Consider the following 27,968-nt stretch of genomic DNA (forward strand, 5'->3'; position numbering starts at 1 on the left):
ATAGATAGATCGAACGACAGATAGATAAAATGACAGAATGATAGATCGATGGATGGATAGATAATGACAGATAAATAGAACGACAGAATGATAGATAGATAGATAGATAGGATGAACGGCAGATAGATAAAATGACAGAATGATAGATAGATAGGAAGATAAATAGATATAGATGATATAGATAGATAGACAGACAGATAAAATGATAGATAAATAGAACAGAATGATAGATAGATCGATAGACAGATTGAACGACAGATAGATAGATAAAATGACAGATCGAATGACCGATAGATCGAACAACAGATACATAGATAAAATGACAGAATGATAGAGAGATAGACAGACAGACAGACAGATAGATAGATAGACAGATAGATAGATCAAATGACAGATAGATAAAATTACAGAATGATAGATAGATCGAACGACAGACAGATAGATAGATAGATAAAATGACAGAATGATAGACAGATAAAATGACAGAATGATAGACAGATAGATAGATAAAGTGACAGAATGATACATAGAATGACAGAACAACACGATAGATAGAGCGGCAGGACGATAGATAAAACAGTAGATTGACAGAATGGCGAAATTATAGAATGACAGAGCGACAGAATGATAGAACAAGATAAAATTATAGAACGATGATAGATAGAACAACAGAACAATATATAAAATTACAAGATAGATAGATTGATGATAGTACAACAGAATGATAGAACGACAGGTAAAATGGTAGAATGATAGAACGACAGAACAATAGATAAAACTACAGGATAAAACAACAAAATGATAGAAAGATAACAAAATCTATCTGAATGATATATGATAGAACAATAGATAGATATAAATAAAAATATATTATAAATATATAAATATATTTTTAATACAAAATACAACACTGATTGATTCCTTTATTGGTAGGATAACTTAAAACATACTGGTCTTTTTTTATTCAAGTACATACTTGTATAAATGAGCATGAGACTCTTGTAAGAACACTCGTTCTCGAGGGAATATTGTTTCAAGCGTACAGCTTATGTCTAGCCTTCAACAATGTGTCATGATATAAAAATATAATTGTACCATCAGGTGTGACATAGTGGCTTAATTTAAAGGTCAAAGACTATAACAGAAGTGTGTGTGTTTGCGTTTATAGAGCTCACTGTGTCCTGTGCCCTTTTAAAGAGGATTTTAGAGAGTATTAAGAAACTAGAGTTAATGTTAATGAGAGTCAGTCACAGATGAGACTCCAGGAGTGTGTGACTGATGGTGTCTCTGTTGTGAATCGTTTAAGGTCATTTTACAGTTATACTTTGACCTTAGTGTGATTTTTGGGGCAATGCAATTGTCTAAATTGTATAACACCAATGTTTTTGATTGTTCTGCATGATCATGTTTTTATAGCTTTAGCAGCATAAAGGTCAAGTTTGTTTTTATGTCAGTGTTTTCAGAGACACGTCTGTATGTTTAAAAGTTTAGGACGTTTATTGCATTTCAGTCTCATAAATGATGCCATAAACTTGGGTGTCTCGTTATTTGGAAAAGTTATTTTATTGGTTTCATTTACTAATGAATTTTGTGAATATTATGTTCTCAACCTATTGTTAGTTCAAAACCATATGATTCTTTCTTCTGTGGAAATATTGGAAAAGTTTTGTGTATTTGCATTGTTGTTTGTTACTCTTGTGACTTGCGATTGTCATTTACTTTCAGGACACATGTAGATTTACACTCTCTTTTTCATGCAATATAAATAATTAGCATTAGCCCTTGAACTGGTTCGGTTTCTGCAGACGCCTCGTGAGCTAGAGTATGTGTGTTGTTCTGCGTCATGGGTCAGACAGCAACAGGATACGATTGCATTCATGCCTCAGTTCTCTCAGACAGAGCTGCCTGCTTGTGTGTAAGTGTATATTTGTGTGTCTGTCCATGTGTCTCTCCTCTCTTCATTATTATGCACTATTATAATACGAAACTCAACACTGTATTACTATAATCCTATTAAAAACACATTGTAGAATTCAACTGGTTTACTGTTGCAGATTAAATTCAGATGAGAGCTACATTCATCTCTGATCCGTCTAAATCGGATCAGTTTATGGAGCATTTTTGTTTTTGTTTTTTTGTTTTTTTAAGCAGAGGTGCACAAATCTTATATATTTTAGGACATTATTTGATAGATTAATTATCTAGAATAAAAAAAATAATAAAAATTGTGACACCCATGAATTTTACAAGAATTTACATCAATTTGGATCATTTCTGCTACATTTTTAATAATAACAACAACAATATTCACCCGTTTTCTTTTTTTTAACAAATATTGCAGTGTTGACCGCATTCATCAAGCTCAACCATTTAACCCTATTACCAAAGCTATTAATTAATTAATTTTTATTTATTTATTTAGCAGAAAATAGTTTATCAGTAATAACAAATCATCATTTGCTTACAAACTATATTGATTTATTCCAGTTTAGACCATGAAACTTATTCTAGTATACATATTTTTAATTTTTAGTTGATTTTTATTATAAATGTTTTTGTGTAGGTCTATGTTAAATTATTAAAAAATATGTATGCACCCATTTTTCTTTTTTTTTCTTTTTTTTTTTTTAACAAATATTGCAGTGCAGACTGCATTCTTTAAGTTCAACCATTTAACCGTGTTACCAAATTTAACTATTAATTAACATATTTTATTTATTTGTTTTTCAGAAAATTGTTTATCAATAAACAAATCAACATTTGCTTCCAAACTATATTTATTTATTTCAATTTAGACTGAATTTGGAACCATGTATGTTAAATAATTTAAAAAAAAAAAAAAAAAAAAATATATATATATATATATATATTTCTTTTTAGATAATTTTTAAATTATATAAAATTTAAATTATTTTTTTTAAACAAATATTGCAGTGGTAACAGGGTTAAATGGTTAAGCTTGATGAATGCAGTCAACAAAGTTAACAATCAATTATTTATTTATTTTTATTTATTTATTTTGTAGAAAATGGACATTTATCAATAATAACAAATCAACATTTGTTTCCAACCTATATTTATTTATTCTGATTTAGACTAAAATTTGGAACCATGTTAACTTATAATTCGTTTTTTAAGATAAATAGTTGAAAAAAAAACTCACCCATTAATTTTTTGTTTAATTTTTTAAACAAATAATATTGCAGTGTTTACTGCATTTATCACGCTCAACTATTTAACTCTGTTACCAAAGTTAACAATTATTTATTTATTTATTTATTTTGCAGAAAATTGCAGAAGTTTATCAATAACAATAAATCAATATTTTCTTCTGAACTAGCTATATTTATTTAAATATAGACTGAATTTGGATTCATGTTAACTCATTCTAGTGTATGTATTTTTATTTAATTTTTCAGAGTTATTATTATTATTATTTTATGTATGTTCATTGCTAGAATAAAAACAAACAAAAGGTTTTAAAATGTATTTAGACAGGCCTTAGTTTTGGTTACAGGTTGCAAACATCACAAAAATCATATAAAATGAATACTCAAACAATATTTATAGGAATAGTTTGACCTTCTGAAGAAGATTAAAATTTTTACAGTGTTTTAGAGACCTTTTTAGGCTCTTTACAGAGTCACTGAGACACTGAAATTACTGTAGTATTTTACTGGAATAAGAAACTACTGTACTTTACTGTACCACCCACTCTCTCACCCCGTTCCCTCCTCCAATCTCAGCCCATCAGCAGGTGCCCTGAAAGATAAATCAACCAATCACGTTGGTGCACTTATGAGATGTTTCAATGGTCAAGGTCTTTATTTCAACTTCTTATCCAAACACTGCCTTACAAGGTTTCACAATGTAGTGCTAACAGCCCTTTGGAGTCAAGTCATTTGATTAAATATGTGTGCGAGTGTGTTTAATGTCCATAAGTCTAGTGTTCAGCAGATTTTAGGGCACTAGGAGTGTGTTGGTGCTGTGGTGGATGATGAAAGTCTTTTTCAACGACAGTTTCCCTTTGCTTCCCCCTGCTGGAGCAACACATTTATGTTCACTCAGTGCTTTGACACACAGTCTGCATTTGGAATTGCATGGTAACATACTACTCATACTGTTTACTAAGAGTAGTATATATCAGACCAAACCTGTGAAAAGTACAGCATCAAGCATATGTGTTGTTCCAGGAGTGTTTAAAATACTAGTATACTGTTTCTGTAGCACATAGTATTTTTACTATACAGCGGAGCACACTAGGCTGTATCCCATAATGCAGTGTGCTTCACCTGTCTTTTGTTGACTCATTATTTCACAGAATTTTTGAAAGTGAACTGATTTTTACAAAAACATGCACTGCAAATGCAAAATAACAGATCAGTGGGTTAATTATTCACTCACTGGAATTAAAAACAAGTAATGTGGTCATGTTACACCAGTCTAGTATGCTACTGTTTGAAACATTGTGCAAAATCATGGCATACTATTTTTTAAGCAGTATACAGTTTATACGATGTATATAGTGTATAATAGTATACTATTTTGTGTGTTTGAGAAATGTACAAGTCTGTCATCCCCAAATTCAGTTCCTTCTTACTTTGCACAGGATAAAAAAGACAAAGTAATAAATACACTGATGCATGACAATGGCTAAATGTAATGTGATGTGTGTGTGTGTGTGTATGAGAGAGAGAGTGAGTGAGAGAGTGCATAAACGGATCTAATTCCTCTTGGGAACCAGTCGGACAAGCTTTCCAATGTGTGTATTCATGTGTATATTTCTAATATCCTCAGGGCTGTTCATTTATGAATGCTCAGGATCGAGGAGAAACATCTGATCTCTCTCTTTATCCTCATATTCCCCTCTCTTCCAACAAGCAGGAACACAAACCAGCACTAAACCAATACAAGACCATCAACAGTATATTATAGCTACTAATATTATATCACAGTATCATTCTAGCGGGGTTTGGAATTAATCGTTGTAATTAAGTTCAAGTCAGAAAATGTATGTGTGTGAAATGATGTTTGTGAATGATTCAGAACCATTTGTCATCATAAGGTACCTCAGGTAAGGTGCTGGCAGAAGCAGAGCATGTCCTAAACCAGGGGTGCTCAGTCCTGTTCCTGGAGATCTACCTTCCTGCAGAGTTTAGTTCCAACCCTGACCAAACACACCTGTCTGTAATTATCAAGTGCTCCTTCAGATCCTAATTAGTTGGTTCAGGTGTGTTCGATCAGGGTTGGAGCTGAACTCTGCAGGAAGGTAGATCTCCAGGAGCAAGATTGAGCACCCCTGTCCTAAACAGACATGACGGGACGCGACCAGGGTTGCCAGGTTGTCACAACAAAATTGTTCCAAAACACATTCCAGTGGAGAAAGATCACGGAGTCGCTTCAACCCGCGGCAACAGTGTTAAAGTCATAGATATGTATAGGTACATACATACATTGTGGTATTGTGTCGCATCTGATTAGGACATGACGTAGTGTTTGTGGTTAATTTAAAAATGCACCGTTCAAATGCTCTAATGTTTGTAAAGAAGCCTCTTATGGCCACCAAAGCTGCATTTATTTGATTTTAAATTATGAAAACAGCATTGTGGAAAATTGTGGACAATTTAACATAATAAAAATAATATGTGTTCTGTTTTAAATATATTTTAAAATGTTATTTATTCCTGTAAGGCAAAGCCGATATTTTACAATAGATATGTATACAGTAGGTACATATCTAGCTTACATATCTATGGTTAAAGTAGCCGAATTCAGTTGGGAAAACGCGGACTTGGCAACACTGGACATGACTGTCGGTTCTCAATGGAAGTGAAGACGTGGAAGTGGAAGTGCGGCCAATCAGGGCATTTGATTAATATGTAGGTATGTGCATCGGGATTTCAGACCAATGAGATTTCACAGTGGGCGGGGCTACATAAGTACGAGTCGTGTGATCGACAAACGCACTTTTTCTTGTTGCAGTCGCAACTGGTTAGGATAAAAACTTAGGAGAAAAACAAGGAAAAGTCTTTACTTTTGTCATATTATCAGGTCTTACCTGATTAGGACATGATGTAGTGTTTGTGATTCATTCAAAAATACACGCTTCAAAAGCTTGAGGTCGGTATGTTTGTAAAAGAAGTCTCTTACGCTCACCAAAGCTGCATTAATTTGACTGAAAACGTTGAAAATATAGTAAAATTTTATGTTTTATTATATGTTTTCTATTTTAATATATTTTAAAATGTCATTTATTCCTGTGAGGCAAAGCTGATATTTGACCGTAGATATGTATAGATACATGTCTATGTTATGTACATTCTATATAAACTACATATCTATGGTTAAAGTAGCCGAATTCGGCGGGGAAAACGCGGATTTGGCAACACTGGGCGCATCGCGAATTGTTCGTTCATCTGTCGGTTCTCAATGGAAGTGAAGACGCCATGCGGCCAATCAGGGCATTTGATTAATATTCAGGTATGTGCTGCCGGATTTCAGACCAATGAGATTTCACAGTGGGCGGAGCTACAGAAACAGGAGTCATGTGATCGATAAACATCGAAAATAGTTTCTATTTTTAAAATAGTGACCCCCAAACTTTTGAATGACAGTGTATCTTTTTTTCTTCTCTCTCTCTTTTTTCATTGGTTGTGGCAGATGAACACACCAAGAGAGAATGCAGCCATAATTTCCAAAGTACAGTTGAAAGTCCCCAGTGCGGATTCCCAAGAATTGCATCCTGTTGAAAGAGCATGTGGCCACGGGCCAAAAGAAAATTGCCCACGTTCACAGTTGGCACTGAAATGCCACTAATAGGCGGGGCCAGCTGCGCTGTCCAATCAGAGCTCAGTCTGACTTTGATTGACACATTCTGCTTCTACTGGGTTGAAACATCAAGGGGATTCTTCATGTAACATCAAAAAAGGAACCGTCCTAAATAGTGCACTTGCTGTGGCCTTTGCTTGCACATGTCCATTAGAGTGTCCCATTTGTAAATTTTATGCTTCACAGGCTCTCACATGTATATTCTTTGCATTTCCATGTGTTTGTGAGTCAGTGTGTGAGCACGGTGAAGAGCTCGTCGATCTGCGCCGTCTCTGAGGGCTCCAGCAGTCTGAACGTGTGGCTGAAGGTGATGAAGTGTGTGAAGAGTGTGTTGAGGTGCGGGTGTAACTCCACAGCGATGGCCTCCTTGTAGTGAGAACTGAACAGGTGAGCCAGTGTACGGAAGAGCATCACAAAGATCTTCTGAATCAGGAACATGAATCCAGAAGGGAACGATGAACCTAAACACAAACACACAGTCACTTCTGTGTTCAGATCATTTAGGTTAAGGCAATTTCTGATTGTGAGAACTTCATACCGGCCTTGGTGGGAAACACACGCTCATCTGTGAGTATCTCCTGGATGTAGGATAAGGCGTAGTCGATGTAGATCGGAGCTGAACACTTCAGTTTCTTCCCCTGATCGTCCGTCCATTCATACATACTAAAAACAAAAATTGCAATTGTAACTATGAATCAATTATACAGTTGCATTTTTGTACTATTCCTGGTCCCCGCTGTTGTTTGTTTTGTGACAACAAAGCTACTTGTTATGTAATTATTCTTAAGGGATTTTTTAAAAAATTTATCTAAAATAATATATTTGTTGACTGTCATCATGGATCTTGATGCCTGCATGCATCCGCGTGCATGACTGGACTGATGAATCATATTAAAATAAACCAGCAATAAGAACCACAACAGTAGTGCAAATTTCCTCCACTTAAATTGTTTATAAAAATATATATAATTACAATAGATTATTATATAATTATATTACTACAATAATTATATATTTATATAAATACAGTAATACTAAGTATAATTACACTACCAGTCAAAAGTTTTAGATTTTTAATGTTTTTAATGTCTCTTCTGCTCACCAAGCTTCTATTTATTTGATCCAAAGTACTGCAAAAGCAGTAATATTGTGAAATATTTTTACTATTTAAAATAACTGCTTTGTATTTGAATATATTATAAAATGTAATTTATTCCTGTGATCAAATCTACATTTTCAGCATCATTACTCCAGTCTTCAGTGTCACGTGATCCTTCAGAAATCATTTTAATATGCTGATTTGCTGTTCAAGAAACATTTTTATTATTATGATTATCAATAATATTATTCAATATATAATTATATTAAATAATATATAATTATTTAATATGTAATTATCAAAATGTATCTGAAATAAAAAAGCTTTTGTAACACACTATACCATTCAAAAGCTTGGAGTCAGTGTAATTTTTTATTTTTATTTTTTGGGAAAGAAATTATAGAAATGAATACTTTTACTTAACAAGAAAATTAAATAAATTAGGACTGTCAAACAATTAATCACAATTGATTGCAAACAAAATAAAAGTTTGAGTTTGCCTAATATCTGCGTGTGTACTGTGTGTAATTATGTATATATAAATACACACAAATTAATGGATATATTTAAGAGAAAAAATGATAATAAATACATATACTTGTAAATATTTCTTAAATATATACATGATAATTACACTCACGGCACACACACATATATTAGGCAAACTCAAACTTTTATTTTGTATCCGATTAATCGCAATTAATGGTTTGACAGCCCTACTATAAACTGATCAAAACTGATAGTAAATAAATGTTTTTTGAGCAGCAAATCAGAATATTAGAATGATTTCTGAAGGATCATTTGACTGGAGCAATGAGGCAAAAATTTCAGCTTTGAAATCACAGGAATAAATTACATTTAAAAATATATTAAAATAAAAAACTGTTATTTTAAATAGTAAATATATATCAGAATTGTACTGTTTTTGCTGTACTTTGAATCAAATAAATATAAGCTTGGTGAGCAAAACATTTAAAGCCTTACTGTCCAAAAACATTTGACTGGTAGTGTATATTACAATAATACCATAATAAACTACAGTTGCTTTGTCAATATTTTGTAAGGCGTACATATGTCTCATCTTCCTCCTTTATTTGAGTTGTGAATTAAGTTTGTCACTTTTAACTAGCTGTAATAAAGTGTGTTTGTTTTGCTCACAGGTTTCCTGCACACTTGGCTGCCGGACACGTTGTCGTTGAGCAACACTCAGACAGAGCGCTGAAGAAGAGAGTAGTGTGCTGGAAAAACGACACCGCTGGAAGAGACAGTAAGATGAGTTAACACACATTACGCACACAGAGCTTAACAAAGCCACAGACCAAGCTATCTGATGCATGGTGCTTTTGTCTCAAACTTTTTTCTTTGTACATACTATTTTTGCTGTGCATTGTTTTATTCTGTTATTCTCTAAGTAGGTGGTTCCAGGTGAGAGTAAGTTAAGCTACAGGCCAGCCTTTATTCAAATGTACAGATAAGTGAGCCAAGCCCAGCACATTCCCATCATTCCTTTATGCGTTACTGAACATAATACATATGTTAAGACATTTTTGACATGTTTCCGTCTCTAGTGTATTGTTTCAGCCCTGAATTGCTCATTCAGACAGTACTTTTGAGTGTGTCATCATTTTTTTGATTACTGGGTGTTTAACTGTAAATGGCATTATGTGCTCTCTGACTCGTGTGTATTTAATTTAGCTGCTCACTAAGCCTGCATTTATTTGATCCAAAGAACAGCAAAACAGTATAATTTTGAAATATTTTTACTATTTAAAATAACTGTTTTCTATTTTAATATATTTTAAAAATGTAATTTATTCCTGTGATTTCAAAGCTGAATTTTTAGCATCATCACAGCCTTCAAAAATTTCTTTCCAAAACAAACAAAAAAAATTACAAAAGCTTTTTATTTCATATAAATGATGATCAAAGAATCCTGAAAAAATGTACTCAACTGTTTTAAATATCGATAATAATAATGATGATAATAATAATGTAATAAAAATGTTTCTTGAGCAGCAAATCAGCATATTAGAATAATTTCTGAAGAATCATGTGATACTGAAGACTGGAGTAATGATGCTGAAAATTCAGCTTTGATCACAGGAAGAAATTACATTTTAAAATATATTCAAATAGAAAGCAGTTATTTTAAAAAGTAAAAATATTTCACAATATTACTGCTTTTGCTGTATTCTGGATCAAATAAATGCAGGCTTGGTGAGCAGAAGAGACTTTTTAAAAAAACATTAAAAATCTATTCTATATCTATCTATCTATCTTTCTATCTATCTATATATTTATATATATATATATATATATATATAATATTTCATTTCAGTGAATTTCACAGTAATAAAAACTGTAGTGGTAGGATTTGGGTTTGGGTTAGTTTAGTATTTATTTATTTCTGGCATTAATTTTTTAATATTTTGTTTGTGTGTTTGAATACTCACTGTTTGTTGCTATCCACTCTTGCTGGTCTATGCCATGTGGCAGGGCAGAAAGGGTCAGAAGGTCGAGATCAGTGATGCGTCTGGACAGGAAGTGATCTTTCAGGTAAGGTTTGACCTCAGCAGATGGAATTATATGTTGACTGTTATGCTTTCTGTCAACAAACACAGTCAACAGAATATTCAATGAGAATCTAGCGAACCAATTTATTACATTATGATAAAAGCCCTTTTTTAGATATAAAATTCATTAATGAATTGTGCACAGTATAACCAGGAACAAAGGGTCAAACCAAGTTATATTAAATGTTTATACATTTGGTAGATGCTTTTATCCAAAGCGACTTACAAAAGAGAAACAAAAGCAATTCTTTAAGGACTAGATTAACTAGATTAAAAATCAAGATAGAGGAGAAATGCAGAAAAAATATCTCATTTAAAATATGCTGGTGTATCAACAGCTTTGCGATGTGAAATTCTTTTGCCGTGAGCTTGTCTGCTAGTTAATTTGTGTTCAAATAGTTATGTTCCTGAGCAAATAGCAAACGTTTTTGCGAACACACAGTGTGTGACGTTACACAAGGACACACAGGGATTTAGTTTAGTTTGTCATGTGTGCACATGGGGCTGGTCGATTACTGTATGTGCTGAAGGAGGCTGTGTTCGCTTATTTGTGTTTTCCGACAGCATTAGTGAGCAATCATCATGTACTTTCTAGAAAGAGTGCTGCTTTCTACTGTAGACAGCGCTTATAATTTTCATTCATGCAAATGAGAAAAACCACACACGCTGACCTGGAGCGCGCGAGTGTGTGAATACAAAGAAAACAGACCTCTGAATTCAGCCTTGAAATAACTGATAGTGTGTGTTTGTGTGTGGAGGGAGGTTGAGACGGTGGCCTTGTCCTAACAGGCTGCGAGGTGGAATATCTTCCATATGGTCGCCCCAAAAAGCACTGGGATAGTTATGCCGCACATAAGCAATGCGCAGATGTTATTGCATTTTTGTCTATTACACAAACAGAGGTACTTCTGTTTGCTCATTACTCACTAATGTAAGCATCACCTTTAAAACATTTTAAAACAGATTTTCATCACACCCCATTGCATGATTTCATCTAAATTAATCACTCTGATGAGAAATACTATGTTTACAAAGCCTTTAGTTGACACTTGAGGAGATTTACAATGACTTTGTAAATTTTTTCTTTACACACACTACCAGTCAAACGTTTTTGAACAGTAAGATTTTGAATGTTTTTAAGGAAGTCTCATCTGCTCAACAAGCCTGCATTTATTTGATCTGAAGTACAGCAAAAATAGTAAAGTTTTGAAATATTTTTACTATTTAAAATAACTCTTTTCTATCTTAATGTATTTTAAAATGTAATTTATTCCTGTGATTTCAAAGCTGAATTTTTAGCATCATTACTTCAGTCACATTATCCTTCGGAAGTCAAATGATTATCAAAATTAATTATTATTATTATTATTATTATTATTATACTGAAAACAGCTGAGTAGAATTTTTTCAAGTTTCTTTGATGAATAGGAAGTTCATCACAGCACTGATCTGAAATAGAAATCTTTTGTAACATTACAAATGTCTTTGTCATCACTTTTGCTCAATTTAAAGCATCCTTGCTAAATGAAAGTGTTAATTTGTATACATTCTTTCCCAAATTCTGATTTCTAAAGGATCATGGGACACTGAAGACTGAAGTAATGATGCTGAAAATTTTGCTTTTGATCATAGGAATAAATTACATATTAAAATATATTCAAATAGAAAGTAGTTAATTTAAATAGTAAAAATATTTCAAAATTTTACTGTACTGTACTAAATAAATGCAGGGTTACTGTTTAAAAACTTTTGACTGCCAGTATATATATATAGCTTTGTTTGTTTGCCGTTTTCCATTTTTAATGCACGTTTTATGGCTGTTGTCATAAATATTACATAACTTTTTTGTACATTTTAGTTTAGTGTAGGTGTAAGATGTGCATGAGTGTAAACTAAAAAAAAATTTGAATAGTTAGTTATTGTTGGTATTTCCTTGATGTGAGGTTAGATTCTGTTAGATAAAGCTCATGTTAGACACAACAGTTAATGTACATGGAAATACATATAACAGTATTACCACTACTGTACCACAGTACTTAAATGGCTATTTCATGTATTTAATGCTTACTTTTAGCCAACATTTTATAAGCAAGCAATGCATTTTTGTCTCCAAATGACCAGATGCACTCCTACACGGTTGTGCGGTATGTAAATACACGGGCCACGGCAGGTGTGTTTACCCATAAACCCTTATGCAGAGGGTCCATGTTTTCACACACAAACACACATGGACTTATGGAAGTTTCCTTTAACTTTGAGCCTCTTTTTCAACACGAAGCTCAACTGAAACTACTGATATGCTAACACACATTCTCTCTCTCTGAGGATATGCTGGCGCTTATCTCTTCAGCAGACATTTGTCTGATGTGTGCATACTTTATTTTACTGCCTATCTAGTGTGTGTGTAAAGTATATACTCACACTTTGAACAGGCTGATATTGGTGTAGTTTGCCTTCAGAGTGCTGACATCCTCTTCATCAGAGCTGCTGTAACTCTGACATCCCCCCATATCCAAGATGCTTTTACCCATTAAAGGTTCTCAGAAAAACACAAGCCTCATTCAGACTCAAACACACTGATGCACCTGTCACGGAAACAAACACAAACACACCCCATGTCGTCTTCATCTACGTGTCGTCCAATCCTGTGGTCTACATCCAGACTTTTGCTCTATCCAGCGTTCTGTATGGTTTCTTGCTGGTAAATGTGTGTTTGTGTTCTCTCCGCTGTTCTTTGTGCGTCCTGCACTTCAGGCTGTGTCTCAGTGTCTCCGGTGAAGCAGACAGACAGGTTCCACCAGTAGTGAAAAATATTTACTCTCTTACACACACACAAAGCCACGCCCACTTCCCTAAGGTGCCCCGCCTCCTCTCACCTGAGGCTCCGCCCTCTTGTGCCTCCAGGGCAGCTTTCACTTTCAGTGCACTTCACACAGGATTTTTGTCATTCCCAGTCATGGAATTTTCAGTGTTTTGTTTCATTCCTGTGGTTTCATGTTCATGATGACATAAGGCCAAACATCAGGTATGATGAACCCAAATTTGTATTTGGATTTTAAAATACATTTAAAAATGCATGATTTGTACTACTTATATATAGAGGTAACACTTTATAATAAGGTCACATTCTGTTCACCAAGCTTGCATTTATTTGATCCAAAATACAGTAAAAGTGTTAATATTGTTAAAAAATTTTACTATTTAAAGTAATTGCTTTCTATTTGAATATATTTTAAAGTGTAATTTATTCCTGCGATCAAAGCTGAATTTTCAGCAACATCACTGCAGTGTCACATGATCCTTCAGAAATCATTCTAATATGCTGACTTGCTGTTTTAAGATACTATTATTTTTATTATTATTATTATAATTATCAATATTTAAAACAGTTGAGTACATTCTTTCAGGATTCTTTGATGAATAGAAAGATCCAAAGATCAGCTGAGTAGAATTTATTTTATTTTTTTTATAGAAATTTTAGAAAATTAAGAAGACCATTTATCTAAAATAAATAGCTCTTGTAACATTGTACCATTTAAAAGAGTCAGTATAATATTTTATTTAATTAATTTTTGAGGAAAAGAAATTGTAGAAATTAATACTTTTATTTAGCAAAAAATGCTTTAAATTGATCAGAAGTGATGATAAATTTATAATTTTACAAACAATTTCTATTTCAGATATATGCTGTTCTTCTGAACTTTGTTTATTAACAAAATCTGAAAAAAAAAAAAAAAATATATATATATATATATATATAGTATATATATACTCAGCTGTGTCAACAAAAATAATAATGTGTTTTAAGCAGCAAATCAGAATATTAGAAGGATTTCTGAAGCATCATGTGACTGGAGTAACGATGCTAAAATTTAGCTTTGAAATCAGGAATAAATTACATTTTAAAATATATATAAAATAGAAAACAGTTATTTTTAAATAGTAAAAATATTTCAGAATTTTACTGTTTCTGCTGTACTTTTGATCAAATAAATGCAGGCTTGGTGAGCAGAAAAGTCCAACTTAAAAAAACAAAAAAAATCTTACTGTTCAAAAACTTTTGACAGGTAGTGTACATAGATTTAATTTGGAAGGGGAGTAAAAGATGTTCACGCCTAAACAAACATTTGACACACAAACCCATTTGAAATATTTATTTGTTTGATATCTGATTTTAAAGCCTAACTCTGACAACAGATGACAGGTACAGTATTGCATTATACCAAAAAAAAAAAAAAAAAAAAAAAAACAAACAAACAAAAAAAAAGTAAAACGAAAAAGAAACCACCAGCATCAGTATACATTAAAAAGGCATTTGACTAAATGACAAAACAGACCTGTGTTCCAGTTTCACACCATGGACAGATGCTCAAGGCAGAACATACCACAAAATATCGTACCAGTTCATAACATACAGTATGCATTTGTGTTTTGGGGTACATGAATACATACAAGAGCTGAAAAGAAAACAACCCTGTGGAAACATGGATTTCACATTGCAAAGTTGTGATGAATCTATTTATTCAGCTGTAAAACTTTATGGTGGTGTGGAGGAAGTTTATGAGACTCTGATTTCAAGAACGTGAGAATTAGAATCACAAATTGTGGCATTGGCATATTACATCACAGTTTTGATAAAAACCGTTCCCTTCTCGTATATGTTCTGCTAATGCATCGACAAACGATAAATCATTAACAGCAGCAAAACTCGCTAAACCCGTTTACGGTATCTGACAGCTAGGTTGACCTAAACATCTAGACATCCGGGGAGAAAAATGTCTGGACTAGTTTACACAGAAAAATGGTTAATAAAGAGCTGTATGTACGCGGAAGACGAGATAAAAGGGGTTAGTATCCTACCTTTTATTTCTAGTCAAGACCTCACTGCTATTCCACAACTAAGTGGCAGTATTGAAGTGTTTAACCACAAATATGAACGATGAGAAATGAGAAAGAATTCAATCTTTATAGAATAGAACCCTGTTATTCATAACGGGAGAAAGACGAAATATTAAAGAAAACATTTGGCAAAAAAATAAAATAATATTAATATGAAAATAAAAATAAACATATAAAATATGAGTTACATTCAAGCACGGAGCCTGGTACCGACCGGTCGACATTTCTCTGGAGCTTCGCTCTTAGTCTCGTAACACAAACACACTCGCACATGCTAACATCTGCGATTTTAGCTACACAACAAACGGCTTGTAAACTCAAAAATGCACATAGACCAAATACTGACCGAGGGCTCTCGTTATCGTCGTCGTACCGCCACTAACATCCCATTTGGTATCAAAATCAAGTTTTTAAAAGTGCAAAACAAACTGAAAACACACCGAGCCTCTTCGACATTCACACACACTCGCTCTCACAAACAGTTTGTGTGCCTGTGTGCACATTTCAAAGCTACATTACTAATAAAAAAGAAAACGAACCCAAGAAATTATTCGTACTATTATTGCTATCTCTCTAGATTCAAACGGACACTGCAGCGTTCTAGTGTTTCGCTAGTAGTTAGTCATAAAAAATATAATATTAAGTGTACATATCGTAAAGAATACACGTCGACAGTTATTACTAAGACCTGACTGTGATATAGGAAGATGTGAGTAAAGATATGAGTGCACACGTTAAACAATGATGTGTCGTTCTCTGATTTTTCAAGGCACACTCGCCCTCGGGTTTTCACACAACGCGCTGACACACGACGCTCACCTGAGTTCGTTCTGATACCAACCACAGACACAATAAGAATCAAACGGCCTTACATAAACTTGTTAAAAAGGATAGTTCACTTAATAACGTAAATACGTAAAAACATTGTTTACTCACCCTCATCATACCGTAGACTTTTTCATGCGTGGACCATAAAAGAAGTTGGTCCATACGACTTGTGCGCTATATTTCAAGTCTTCCAATAACTTAGTTAATGCACCAGGTTTTAAAGGGATATTTCACCCCAAAATTTTAAATATCCTCATGTCGTTTCAAACTCCTAAGACCTCGTTTATCTTCGGAACACAAATTAAGTACACTGTAAAAAACAATTTGTTGAGTCAACTTAAAATAATTTGTAACCTGGCTGCCTTAAAATTTTAAGTTCAGTCAACTCAAAAAAAGTGACAACTTAGATATTTGAGTTGAATCAACTTAAAATTTTAAGGCAGCTGGGTTACTTACCTATCTGTTAAGTTTAGCAAACACAAATATCTAAGTTGATACTTCGTACAACTTAACATTTCAAGTTGACTAAACTTATTTTAGTTGACTGAGCTTAAAATTTTGAGGCAGCAGGGTAACAAATTATTTTAAGTTGACTCAACAAATTGTGTTTTTTAGTTTTTACAGTGTAGTTATTTTTGTTTTCTTTGCGCATAAAATGCTTTCTCGTAGCTTCGTAAAATTACGGTTGAACCTCTGATGTAACATGGACTATTTTAATGTATTTTAAAAGTTCTTACCATGTTTCTGGACCTGGAAAAAATATGCTGTCTATGCAGGGTCAGAAAGCTATTGGATTTCATCAAAAATCCAAATTTCGAAGATAAACGATGGTCTTATGGGTTTGAAACGACATGCCAAAATTTTTATTGTTGGCTGAACTCTACCTTTAAGCAAATGATGTTATTGTTTCTGGTGTTTTGACCAATCGGGATGCAGGAAGTTTGAATAAATGTAAATGAGATTTAAATGCTACGATGGCAGGAATTTTTTCCACAATACTTCAGTCCATTTTTAGTCATAATGACTAACTTTATGGTTCTAAAGTCATTCATGTTTGGAACAACATGATGGTGAGTAAATATTTACTTTTAAGTGAACTATCCCTTTTATATGGAAGCTTGTTTCTGCCACAGAAAAAAAAAAATTAAGGTAATTGTGACTTTTTCCTCACAACTCTGACTTTTTTCCCCTCAGAACTGCAAGTTTATGTCTCGCAATTATAAACTCATTTTTTTGCATCTTGCAATTCTGAGTTTATATCTCACAATTTTTATCTGGACATTTATCTCACAATTTTGACTTATTTTTTGCAATTCTGAGGAAAAAAAAAATCTGATAAATATATAAATAAATGCTGTCAAATTGATTAAATCGCATTCATAATAAAAAATTTGTTTACATAATGTCTGTGTACTGTGTATTTATATGTATAATAATATAATATATGTATGTCTATAATCTAAATCATATATATGTGCATGCATATATATATATATATATATATATACATATACATACACATACATACATGTAAATATTTCATAAATATATACATACATGTGTGTATTTATATATACACATATAAATATACACAGTACACACACATATGTAAACAAACTTTTATTTTGGATGCAATTAGTCACGATTAATTGATTTGACAGCACTTATATATAATATATATAAGATATAATATATACCTTTTTATTTCTTTTATCTAGTGGTGAAAACAAGCTTCCATTCTTCTATATAAAAACAGCTTACAACAAAACAGAAATATTGAGACCTGCTCTCTATTGATTTTGCTCATATATATGTGTTTGTGTGGATGGTGGCGGAGCTGGAAACATAAATGCTGTGGAAACATAAGTGCAAACAAATCAGTACTGAAATTAAATCAGTACCGGGCCCAAGGGCTACAGCAAACAGAGATATCAATCAAGACAGAACACACACACACACACACACACACACACACACAATCTCTTGCCTTGTTCTAAGTGGAAAATACTGGTTGAGAAACATAAAAATAACACTATAAATCACGCCTGTCAATGTACTGAGAATATTTACGCATACATGAGAATTCATCTGCGGATGTGCATTATATTCTAGTTTCACAACGCTCAACAAACACACACACACTGTAGTGGGGCTGCTCTCACAGGGTTCAAAGGTCAGTGTTCCCAACAGTGAAGATGTCTTCATTCGGGAAGACAGAGATCATCTAGAGTACCGCTCATGCTCAAACCAAAAAGACCCATGTAACTATACGGCAGACCAGTGGAAAGAGCGAATGCCAGAGGGAGAGGAAACGTTTGAAACCACAGCCTTTAACATTTGATGGGTGGAGTAACAGCTGTCAAGGGGACGGAGTCGAGCGGTGGGTGAAATGCTGTTACATTGGTCCGTTACTACTGGAGTCGCCCCTGTAGAACAAGACAGAGTTATATTTAGAGACTTTAAGTACACGTCCGGTAAATTCTTATGGAAAAACACTCACTTCTGCTCCTTGGGCGACTGAGTACCAGTGATGCTTCCTGTTGCTATGACATCTGTTGCCATGCCACCTGTTGCTCTGGCATTAGTGTCACTGAAAGACAGTGGAGGGAGCATCATCGTGCACATTTTGTTATATACAGCATTAAGTCAATATGCAAATTGTTAACAAATAGTGCACAGATGGAATGCAAGAAAGTGTATTAGATGTTTTACCTGATGAAGACTGCTTTCTCATTTTTTGCATCTACACTGAGTTTAACGTTCTCCTTGGCATTGGCCGTGGCGACGCTCTCTGTGATGATGTTGGTTCGGTCTTCCTCTTCCTCACTGTCTGAGCCACTGGAGCTGCTGTCGGACGCCACCAGAGGAGCCTTCCTCGCCCCACACACACTCCACACACACGCTGATGAGCCTTTAACTTACAGATGACACATGACCCGGTGTTAAGGTACCATTTCAAGAGCATTTAGAAAAAATAATAATAATAAAAAAAATAAATAAAAAGTACCTAATAATTTATTATTATTATTAATAACACCAGATATTTATAAGTATTTACAAGGTAAATAATAACAATAATAACATGATTTTCAATTGTATTACTACTAAAAGTAAAAATATTTATAATTTACAACACCAAATTTATATAAGCATCTTGTATAGAAAATTAATATTCTTATGGCTAATAGCATTTAGAGGGAGAAAATAAATTATTAAATTAAAACATTACATTTTTTATTATTATTATTATTATTAGTGATAAAAATAATAACAATGATGTAATATTTATTTAAACGGAAAATCTAATTATATTATTATTATGTTGTTGTTACTAAAATTACTACTAATAATGCTAAACTATTAGAATTTTCAATTCTTGAATAAAAAAAAATTACGTAATTTTATTATTATTAATAGTAGTAGTATTAGTTGTAGTAACAATATATAAATGATAATAATAATAATAATAGTAGTAGTAGTAATAATACTTAATAATAGTAATAATAATAATGTTTAAAAATAATACAATTTATTATTAATAATTATAATTAATTATTACTACTACTACTAATAACAAAAATATTATTATATTATTAATAAATATATTATTATCAAATATTCACAAAGTAATAATAATAATTATTATAATTATTATTATTAACAACACTTTTATAAGCATCTTGCACAGAACTTAATTTTCTTATAGCAAATACAATTTATTACAAACTGTCATTAAATAAAATAAACATTTATTTTTATGCAAAAAAAGAAAGATGCTTATAAAAGTTTGGTAACACTTTACAGTGCTAATGCAGCATGTTTATTAATACAATCATTAATGATGTAAGTCACTTACTTTCTTCATTTTGATTCTGTTTGTTTGGATTTTCCGAGTCCACGGGTGAACTACATCTGGGTCCTGCATCTGAACTGCAGAACATGAGAACATTTAGCACGTTTAGTGTCAACATGACATGAAAACACAGAATCAACTCAAACACAGTCTCCCCCTCACCAGCAGAAGGGCTGGAAGTCCGTGAAAGTCGCCCATCCCTTCTCTTCCGTCTCACTGAGCTGGGCGGTAGAGCTTCCCCACACGCTGGATCCCGTATCCATAGCGATACTTGCAAAATCCCGACAGCTGAAGTCATCTTCAAAACTCGCTATCCATCCAGGACCTGATGGGTGATAATCATTTTCTGAGTCAGTTATTATATCGGATCATGTGAAATTACTAGATCTCGACTGTGTAAACGTACTCTGCGGATCGATGGATTGCTTGTCCATGTCCAGATTCTTAGTATTTTCCGGAGTTTGTTTAGTCTCTGGAAACCACTCCATGTCAGGTGAGCCCAGACGTCTGCGAGAGCCACCATCTGCCTCGCTCTTCTGAGTGTTTGTCACCAGTCCAAACCTACCCAAGACAAACAACAGTCAGAGCAATGGCAGTTTTGTGTGTGAATGCAAATGTCTGTGTTTTTTTATGAACCTGCTTCTGGCTTTGACTTGTGTTGCATAGTTGATTTCTTTATCCTCCCAAATATCCTCCTCCTCCTCAGCATCTTCAAACGGCCGGATTCGCTCCTTCGTGCGAGTCTCAAAGATGGCAGAGCTCGCCTGAGAGATCAGAGAAGCGGGAAGGGTTAGAAAGAGTGAGAATGAAGCTGAAAAACTGGGGGAAAAACAACAACAACAGAATTATATAATACTCACCCCCTCATCCACCAGGTTAAAGTTAATCTCTGTGATTCGATCAAACGTAGCACTGCACAAAAAACAGAGACACAGAAACTTAAATTTAAACCTGAATCAATAAACATTATATTACTACTGAACCAATACTATGAAAAAACACAACAACAGAAAAAGTAATTGAATAATAGATGATCCAAATGGAGATTACTTAAATTTTTCTAGACTATATTTTAATGGTTACATTAAAAAAATATTTATATATATCTAACTGATTGAAATCATGAAATTTGCAGAATTTAACAGCAATTTATTAAAAGTTTAACAAAAAATTACATTTTTAAGGCCCTATGGAATATATTTTATTATTTTTCTCAAATTCAGTTTTGTTTGTGAATCTGTTTTCCATTAGTTTTCTGGATTCTATTTTAATTGCTTCATTACATTTTAATAATCAAAAGCATGTTTAATGAATTTATAAAGGATAATTAGATTTGATAAAGAATTAATTTATTATAGGCTATTTATGTCTTTTTCTTCAGAAATACTGTGTTGTGTATTTACAATTTTCTGGTAAATAAATTCTGGTAAATATTTTTTTCGGGTAAAAATTTCTTAAACATTGTTTTAATAATATTTTTATTATTATTAAGTAATATACAAATTTATTTCTGACTGTCAAGTTAAACCGAACTTTTATTTTGACGGGATGCTGTGAAGACCTTTAGGGTCTTCATTATATGACGATAGTTTCCACAAAAGAAATGGTAAAATGTGTTCATGTACTCATATATTGAGGCGGCAAAGGCTGAAAACACCGCGAGCATCACGTGTTTGTGTGTAGTAAACAAAGCTGCGCGTCTGCGCCATTCACTAACACAGACACGCAGAAATACGGCTCTTACTAAAATGCATTCTTAAAGTACCGACACTAGTAAAATGCCGAATCGTACCATTTTTAAAAGCAGGGCATTGCGATACTTTTTAAGTACTGGTATATCATGCAACACTAAATTACATTAGACTAAAATTTTAATAAAATTAAATTAATTTAAATTCAATTGCTAGACATCATGTATAAAGTGTGTATGAAGCACCAAATGTAAATATTTTTTTTCCAATTATGGTAGACTTTTGCAAACAAAAAAGTAATAAAAATGCTGTTTTAAAATGTTTTAAAGATTTTTATCCAATTATATCAAACATCTAAATTAACTTCATATTTTTACAAATTTTAATCATTAATAATTAGTTTAATAATTAAATCTCTAAAACTAAACCTGATGCTGCTGTCATGCTCTCCAAATTCATCGTCATTCAGTCCAAACTGATCAACAAAGTTCGCCGTCATCTGCTGGATCTGATAGTCTGAGAACACCTGTGTTAAGAGCAAGATGTTTATTAAAGATGATTTGCGGATTGTAAACTTCGATGTAAAAATACTTCCTCCGACTGTCTTTGTGTGAAATCTCACCAGGTCTGCTGTGTTCTTCTTGTTGGTTTCTGTTAGCGTTTCATTTACAAACTGCTCCCAGCGTGCATTATAGTCCTCTGGTAGCTCTGTCATACACAAGCATACCAAATATTTGCAGACAAAGAATGTGTACATACCAGTCAAAAATTTATAAAAATAATAAAAATGTTTCTTGAACAGCAAATCAGCATATTAGACTGATTTCTGAAGGATCATGTGACACAGGACTGGAGTAATGATGCTGAAAATTTAGCTTTGATCACAGGAATAAATTACATTTTAAAATATATTACAATAGAAAACAGTTATTTTGAATAGCAAAAATATTTAACATTTTTTACTGCTTTTGCTGTACTTTGGATCAAACAAATGCAGGCTTGGTGAGCAGAAGAGATTTTTAAAAAAACCTTAAAAATCTTACTGTTCAAAAACTTTTGACTGTTAGTGTATATATATATATATATATATATATATATATATATATACACACACAAAACACTCCCAGTGTGAAAGTCAGCTACCTTTTATTAGCTGTGCGATTTGAGTCTGTTCCTGTTCTCTCTCTGCATTCTGCACCACTGTGTTGGCAATCCTGGTCAGATGACCCATATAGCCTTTTCTCATGCCTCCAGCTTCCCTATAACACACACACACACACACACACACACACACAGTTGCTTGTATTACTTTCCATGTAATATACAAATACTCAACCAGTATATTGACATATTGACTTCTCAGATCACAGAAAGTACATTTAAAATTGTACATTTAAAAAAGTCCTTACTGTGTTTTGTCATTTTCATCCCAAGCATCCAAAATCCTCTGAACCAGCCTGCAGTCCTTCAGTAGCTGCACACACAATCATATCAGAGTGACATACTGCATGATGCATTTCACAAGATGCATTTTCAAATGTAATTTATTTCTGTGATTTCAAAGCAAATTTTTAGTGTCATTACTCCACATAATTATAAAAAATATTGACTGGTAATGTATATATGACTACATGGTTTACATATGCTATATAACTATATATGACTATACACAAATAATAAGAGAATACATGATTAAAAATAAGTAAGGGTCTTACTCACATGCTTTATCAGGTCACAGCGTGAGAACATGTCAGATTTGTCCAAGTTTTGTGTGTCTTGTGTTTCCAGCTGTATCTGATCTGGACTGTCGTGTGTTTTCCCATTATGTGTCGTCTGGTTAAGGATAGCAGAGACACAGTGCTCCACTTGGAGGTGTAGAAAGTTGTTCCAGGAGAATTTAAAAAACAAATCCTACAGAGAAAGATTAAGAAAGAACATTAAGAAGTCTCTTATGCTCACAGTCACCAAGGCTGTTTATTTGACCAATATATTAAAAACAGTAAAACTGTTAAGTATTTTTACAATTTGAAATTTTAATATATTCTAAAATGTAATTTATTCCTGTGATCAAAGCTGAATTTTCAGCATCATTACTCCAGTCTTTAGTCAACATGATCCTTCAGAAATCATTCTAATATGCTGATTTGCTGTTCAAGAAACATTTGTTATTATGAATGCTGAAAACAGTGGTGCTGCTTAATATCTGTGAAGATTCGTGATACTTTTTTGCCTTGTCTGATAAATAGAAAGTTCAAAAGAACATTTATTTAAAATATAAATCATTTGCAACATTATAAAAGTTTTACTGTCACTTTTGATTGATTTAATGCATCCTTGCTGAAAAAAGTACTTTTTAATATTGATTAATTAATTTAAAAATATTAATAAATAAATAAACCAAATTTCTTGCAATACAAAAATTGAACTAATAGCAATAGCTTGAAAATACTTTCTGAAGTGTCTTAATATCAAGAAAGATTAAAATATAAAATCTTAAATAAAAAAAAAAAAACCTGACAGGATCTAAAAAGAAAACATTTTCCTTGTTTATTTTTTTTGACTAGACTAAGAATGACTAATACCAGCAGCAGGTTGGTCATGTTCAGCTGGCAGAGCTCGTTGTGGATTCTGGGAGCTCTGGTGTACAAGAGAGCAGCCATCAATCTGGATGCGTGCAGCCGCGCGTTGCCAAACGGCTCCTCCAGAATGCCCATCGTGGTCAACATCACACATTTCTGAGCACAGAGACAGTCAGAAACAGCCTTAATCTTTCATTTTGTTTTTAAGACTTGTGATAAAACTGGAGGAGCAGACCAACCTTGGGTGGGTTTAACAGCAGGTGGTGAAAGTGCTTTAGATGTGGTTGGATGCCCATTAAAATGCTGTTGTTTACAGTGTAAGACTTTTCCAATCCCTGAGAGCACGGGTCAATCACCTGCTCAACACTGTTATGCATAAACACGCACGCTTTAGTAAACACACAGTGAATGTGTGTGATGAAATATGCTTGTGTGTCAAATGTTTGTGTTACTCACCCTGGTCTACGAGTTTCCAACAGCGTGAGTAAAACTTGCGTTCCATTGACAATGCACACTTCACTCTTTTCGCCTTCAAACATGTTTTTCAACAGGGCCTCGACGTTCTGCTGTCTGAAATACACACATACAGCAGACGGATTTAGCATTACATCACTTGCTCAACAATTAGGGTTGGCGATAAGGCCAGCAAATGATCACGCTAATTTTTCTCACGTCAGTCGATATCGATAATTATCACAACAAATGTCACATTTTTTTAAAATCAAGACGGTTAATTGTGGCTTTAATTTACTCTTTATGGTCAGAACATGAAAACACGTCATGTTTTTTTCATTCTTTCCAGTCATTTTTCCTTAACAAAATAAATATCATAATAGAAAAAAAATATTTTTTTAGTTCTGCATGTTTTAATGAGTAATATTGTTTCAAATCAAGAAACAGCTTTGTGTTGCCTGATAATATTTATAATAATATAACATTTTGTCTCTTAGAAATACACATTTTATAGTAGCTTGAGTAAAGATGCAGATGTAGATTTATGTTCATTATCAAAATCAGTAATATCTATAAAAATTGTAGCAACCTCATTTTTATATGGTGAAATTTAATTATTGTGTTTGAGGGTTTTTTTAATTAACCACTGCTATTCAATAGCATACATTTAGATCATGATAATAACAATAAAATCACAAATATAGCACCTCAATACCACGGTAAAAATGTAATATGGTTTCTAGGTATTTGTATAAAAAACTAGTCTAAATACATTTAGTATAAATGCATAAATGCTATAGCTTAAGAACAAAAAATACTGCAATTTTATTCCATGACATTAATCTTTCAATACATTTAATACATGTCTACATGACTAATATAATAAAATTTGACACGAATACCCACATTTCTGACACAATACCACTGTGCAGTTGCTGCTACTACAGCAAATCTATGGTAATCTGGTTATCGTTATCATTTATAGAGGAAATTTATATTGCACGAAAATTATCATTATCGATTTATTGCCCAGCCTTATCACCAGTTGATCATCTGCAGTGAATGGGTGCTGTCAGAATGAGAGTCCAAACATCTGATAAAAATATCACAATAATCCACAAGTAATCCACACCAATCCAGTTAAATCAATTAACATCTTTTGAAGTGAAAAGCTGCATGTTTGTAATAAACAAATCCATCATTTAGGCATAAACTTAACAATCTTGAAAACGTGGTCTTTTCTGAATTAGGAGAAAAATATGCATGAAACAACAAAAACATATCCAAAATATATAGCTGAATTTTTAGGTTTCAAAAGTCTAGTCAAGTGGATTACTTGTGGATTACTGTGATGTTTCTATCAGCTGTTTGGACTTTTGTTCTGACGGCACCCATTCACTGCAGAGGATCCATTGGTAAGCAAGTGACATACTGCTCTGTTCTGATGAAGAAACAAACTCTACATTTTGGATCTTGGATTATTTGAACTATTTCTGAACTATTTCTAGATAAAGTCTGGTCCACACTGCCGTTTTTTTCTGACAGACAGCCGCCCACTTAGACAGCAAGACACCGTCTAGCCGATATGAAAAGTGACCAGGCACAGTTTGCAGTTGAAGTGCTGACACACACACACACACACACACTCACAGCTCTAGTGTTGTGAGCAGAGGGTCGGCCTCTGACGACTCCTGCAGCAGACTGGCCTGATCTCTGCTCAGACGGATGATGTCACACAGCGCCTGAGATGCGTTTGACTGCGTCTGTGAACACACAAACACATATGCATTTAAATACATTTGTAAGATGGAATCAAATGTTTTGGTTGCATATGAACTTTACCAGTACCAAAATTAAAAACCTACCATCACTACTACTTTTCATCAGTGTTTCACTCTAGGTATTAAAAGATTCCTGATAATTTACTTAACCCATGTCATCCAAGACGTTCATGTCTTTCTTTCTTCAGTCAAAAAGAAATGAAGGTTTTTGAGGAAAACATTCCAGGATTGTTCTCCACACTCCATCAACGAGCTGAAGGTCCAAATTGTAGTTTCAGTGCAGCTTCAAAGGGCTCTACACAATCCCAGCCGAGGAATAAGGGTCTTATCTAGCGAAACGTTCGGCCATTTTCTAAAAAGAAAATTATATACTTTCAGCCTTACCCTGAAGTTGGTTCACCCTGTGTGCTTTGGTTCAAAAAGGTAGGGTAGGGCAAAAAACTCCTAATTTTCTTCTCCAACTTCAAAATCATCTGACATCATTGTTTTTGCTTTTTTGTAAAGGCCGTCTGACTTTCTTTGCAAATTCACTGTGTAAACACTGGGTTGGTACTTCCACCCACGTCATGCATGACCTTTCCAACATAATGTGTGATGCAGAGCAATTGGTAATAAAAAAATAAATAAAAGGTTTTATTTTTTTTTTTTTTTTTTACAGTTGACAGATTATTTCACTAGATGAGACCCTTATTCCTTGACTGGGATCATGTAGAGTCCTTTGAAGCTGCATTGAAACTGCAATTTGGACCTTCAACCTGTTGATCCCCATTGAAGTCCACAATATGGAGTAAAATCCTGGAATGTTTTCCTCAAAAACCTTCATTTCTTTCTAACTGAAGAAAGACAGACATGAACATCTTGGATGACATGGAGGTAAGTAAATGATCAGGAAATGTTTATTCTGGAAATGAACTAATCATTTAAACTTTGTTGTGAAAATGTAAACGAGTAAGGACTGACCTCACTGTCACTGCGAGGGTGTATCAGCTCAATGAGTCTCTGGATCAGCTTCTCTTCATTCAGCCACTAAAAAATAAAAGACAGGAAACATCAGAACAAATGCACACACACACATACATGTGTTTCTTTAGTTTAGAGCACTTTTATGTCCCAGGGGTTGATCTTCACTCAATATAAAGATTGCAAATGTTTCTTTTTGTCATTAAGGTTGCATGGTTGCTTGGAGTCCGTATATTTTTTTATTTTTCAACATCATAATAATAATAAATAAAGAAATAAAAAAATAAAATAATAATAATAAATGTCTTTGAGCAGCAAATTAGTATATTAGAATGATTTCTGAATGATCATGTGACTGGAGTAATGATGCTAAAAATTCAGCTTCGAAATCACAGGAATAAATTACATTTTAAATTATATTCAA

At 33.3% G+C, this 27,968-nt stretch overlaps 1 protein-coding gene across 4 annotated transcripts in view; it reads right to left on the bottom strand.

The window, feature by feature from the left end:
• Positions 1–5,558: 5,558 nt before the first annotated feature.
• Positions 5,559–27,968, bottom strand: part of ppp6r2b (protein phosphatase 6, regulatory subunit 2b) — a 33,180-nt gene continuing 10,770 nt past the window's right edge. For 2 of the 4 annotated variants that reach the window (XM_051135419.1, XM_051135420.1), the window contains 17 exons: positions 27,545–27,610; positions 26,454–26,566; positions 24,807–24,920; positions 24,590–24,716; positions 24,354–24,506; positions 23,491–23,682; positions 23,181–23,245; positions 22,915–23,030; positions 22,200–22,479; positions 20,941–20,992; positions 20,717–20,844; positions 20,487–20,641; positions 20,243–20,405; positions 20,084–20,157; positions 18,940–19,144; positions 18,728–18,817; positions 14,640–18,653 (listed from right to left, as the gene is read on the bottom strand). In XM_051135419.1, the coding sequence (XP_050991376.1) occupies positions 18,623–18,653; positions 18,728–18,817; positions 18,940–19,144; positions 20,084–20,157; positions 20,243–20,405; positions 20,487–20,641; positions 20,717–20,844; positions 20,941–20,992; positions 22,200–22,479; positions 22,915–23,030; positions 23,181–23,245; positions 23,491–23,682; positions 24,354–24,506; positions 24,590–24,716; positions 24,807–24,920; positions 26,454–26,566; positions 27,545–27,610 (2,124 nt within the window). In that variant the 3' untranslated portion in view covers positions 14,640–18,622. Of the gene's footprint in view, positions 7,290–7,366; positions 7,492–9,085; positions 9,183–10,380; positions 10,533–14,639; positions 18,654–18,727; positions 18,818–18,939; positions 19,145–20,083; positions 20,158–20,242; positions 20,406–20,486; positions 20,642–20,716; positions 20,845–20,940; positions 20,993–22,199; positions 22,480–22,914; positions 23,031–23,180; positions 23,246–23,490; positions 23,683–24,353; positions 24,507–24,589; positions 24,717–24,806; positions 24,921–26,453; positions 26,567–27,544; positions 27,611–27,968 lie in introns of those variants that run through there. The other 2 variants (XM_051135422.1, XM_051135421.1) reach the window with 2 other exon arrangements.

The sequence above is a fragment of the Labeo rohita genome, chromosome 18 (genome assembly GCF_022985175.1).
Source record: "Labeo rohita strain BAU-BD-2019 chromosome 18, IGBB_LRoh.1.0, whole genome shotgun sequence".
Lineage (NCBI taxonomy): Eukaryota > Metazoa > Chordata > Actinopteri > Cypriniformes > Cyprinidae > Labeo > Labeo rohita.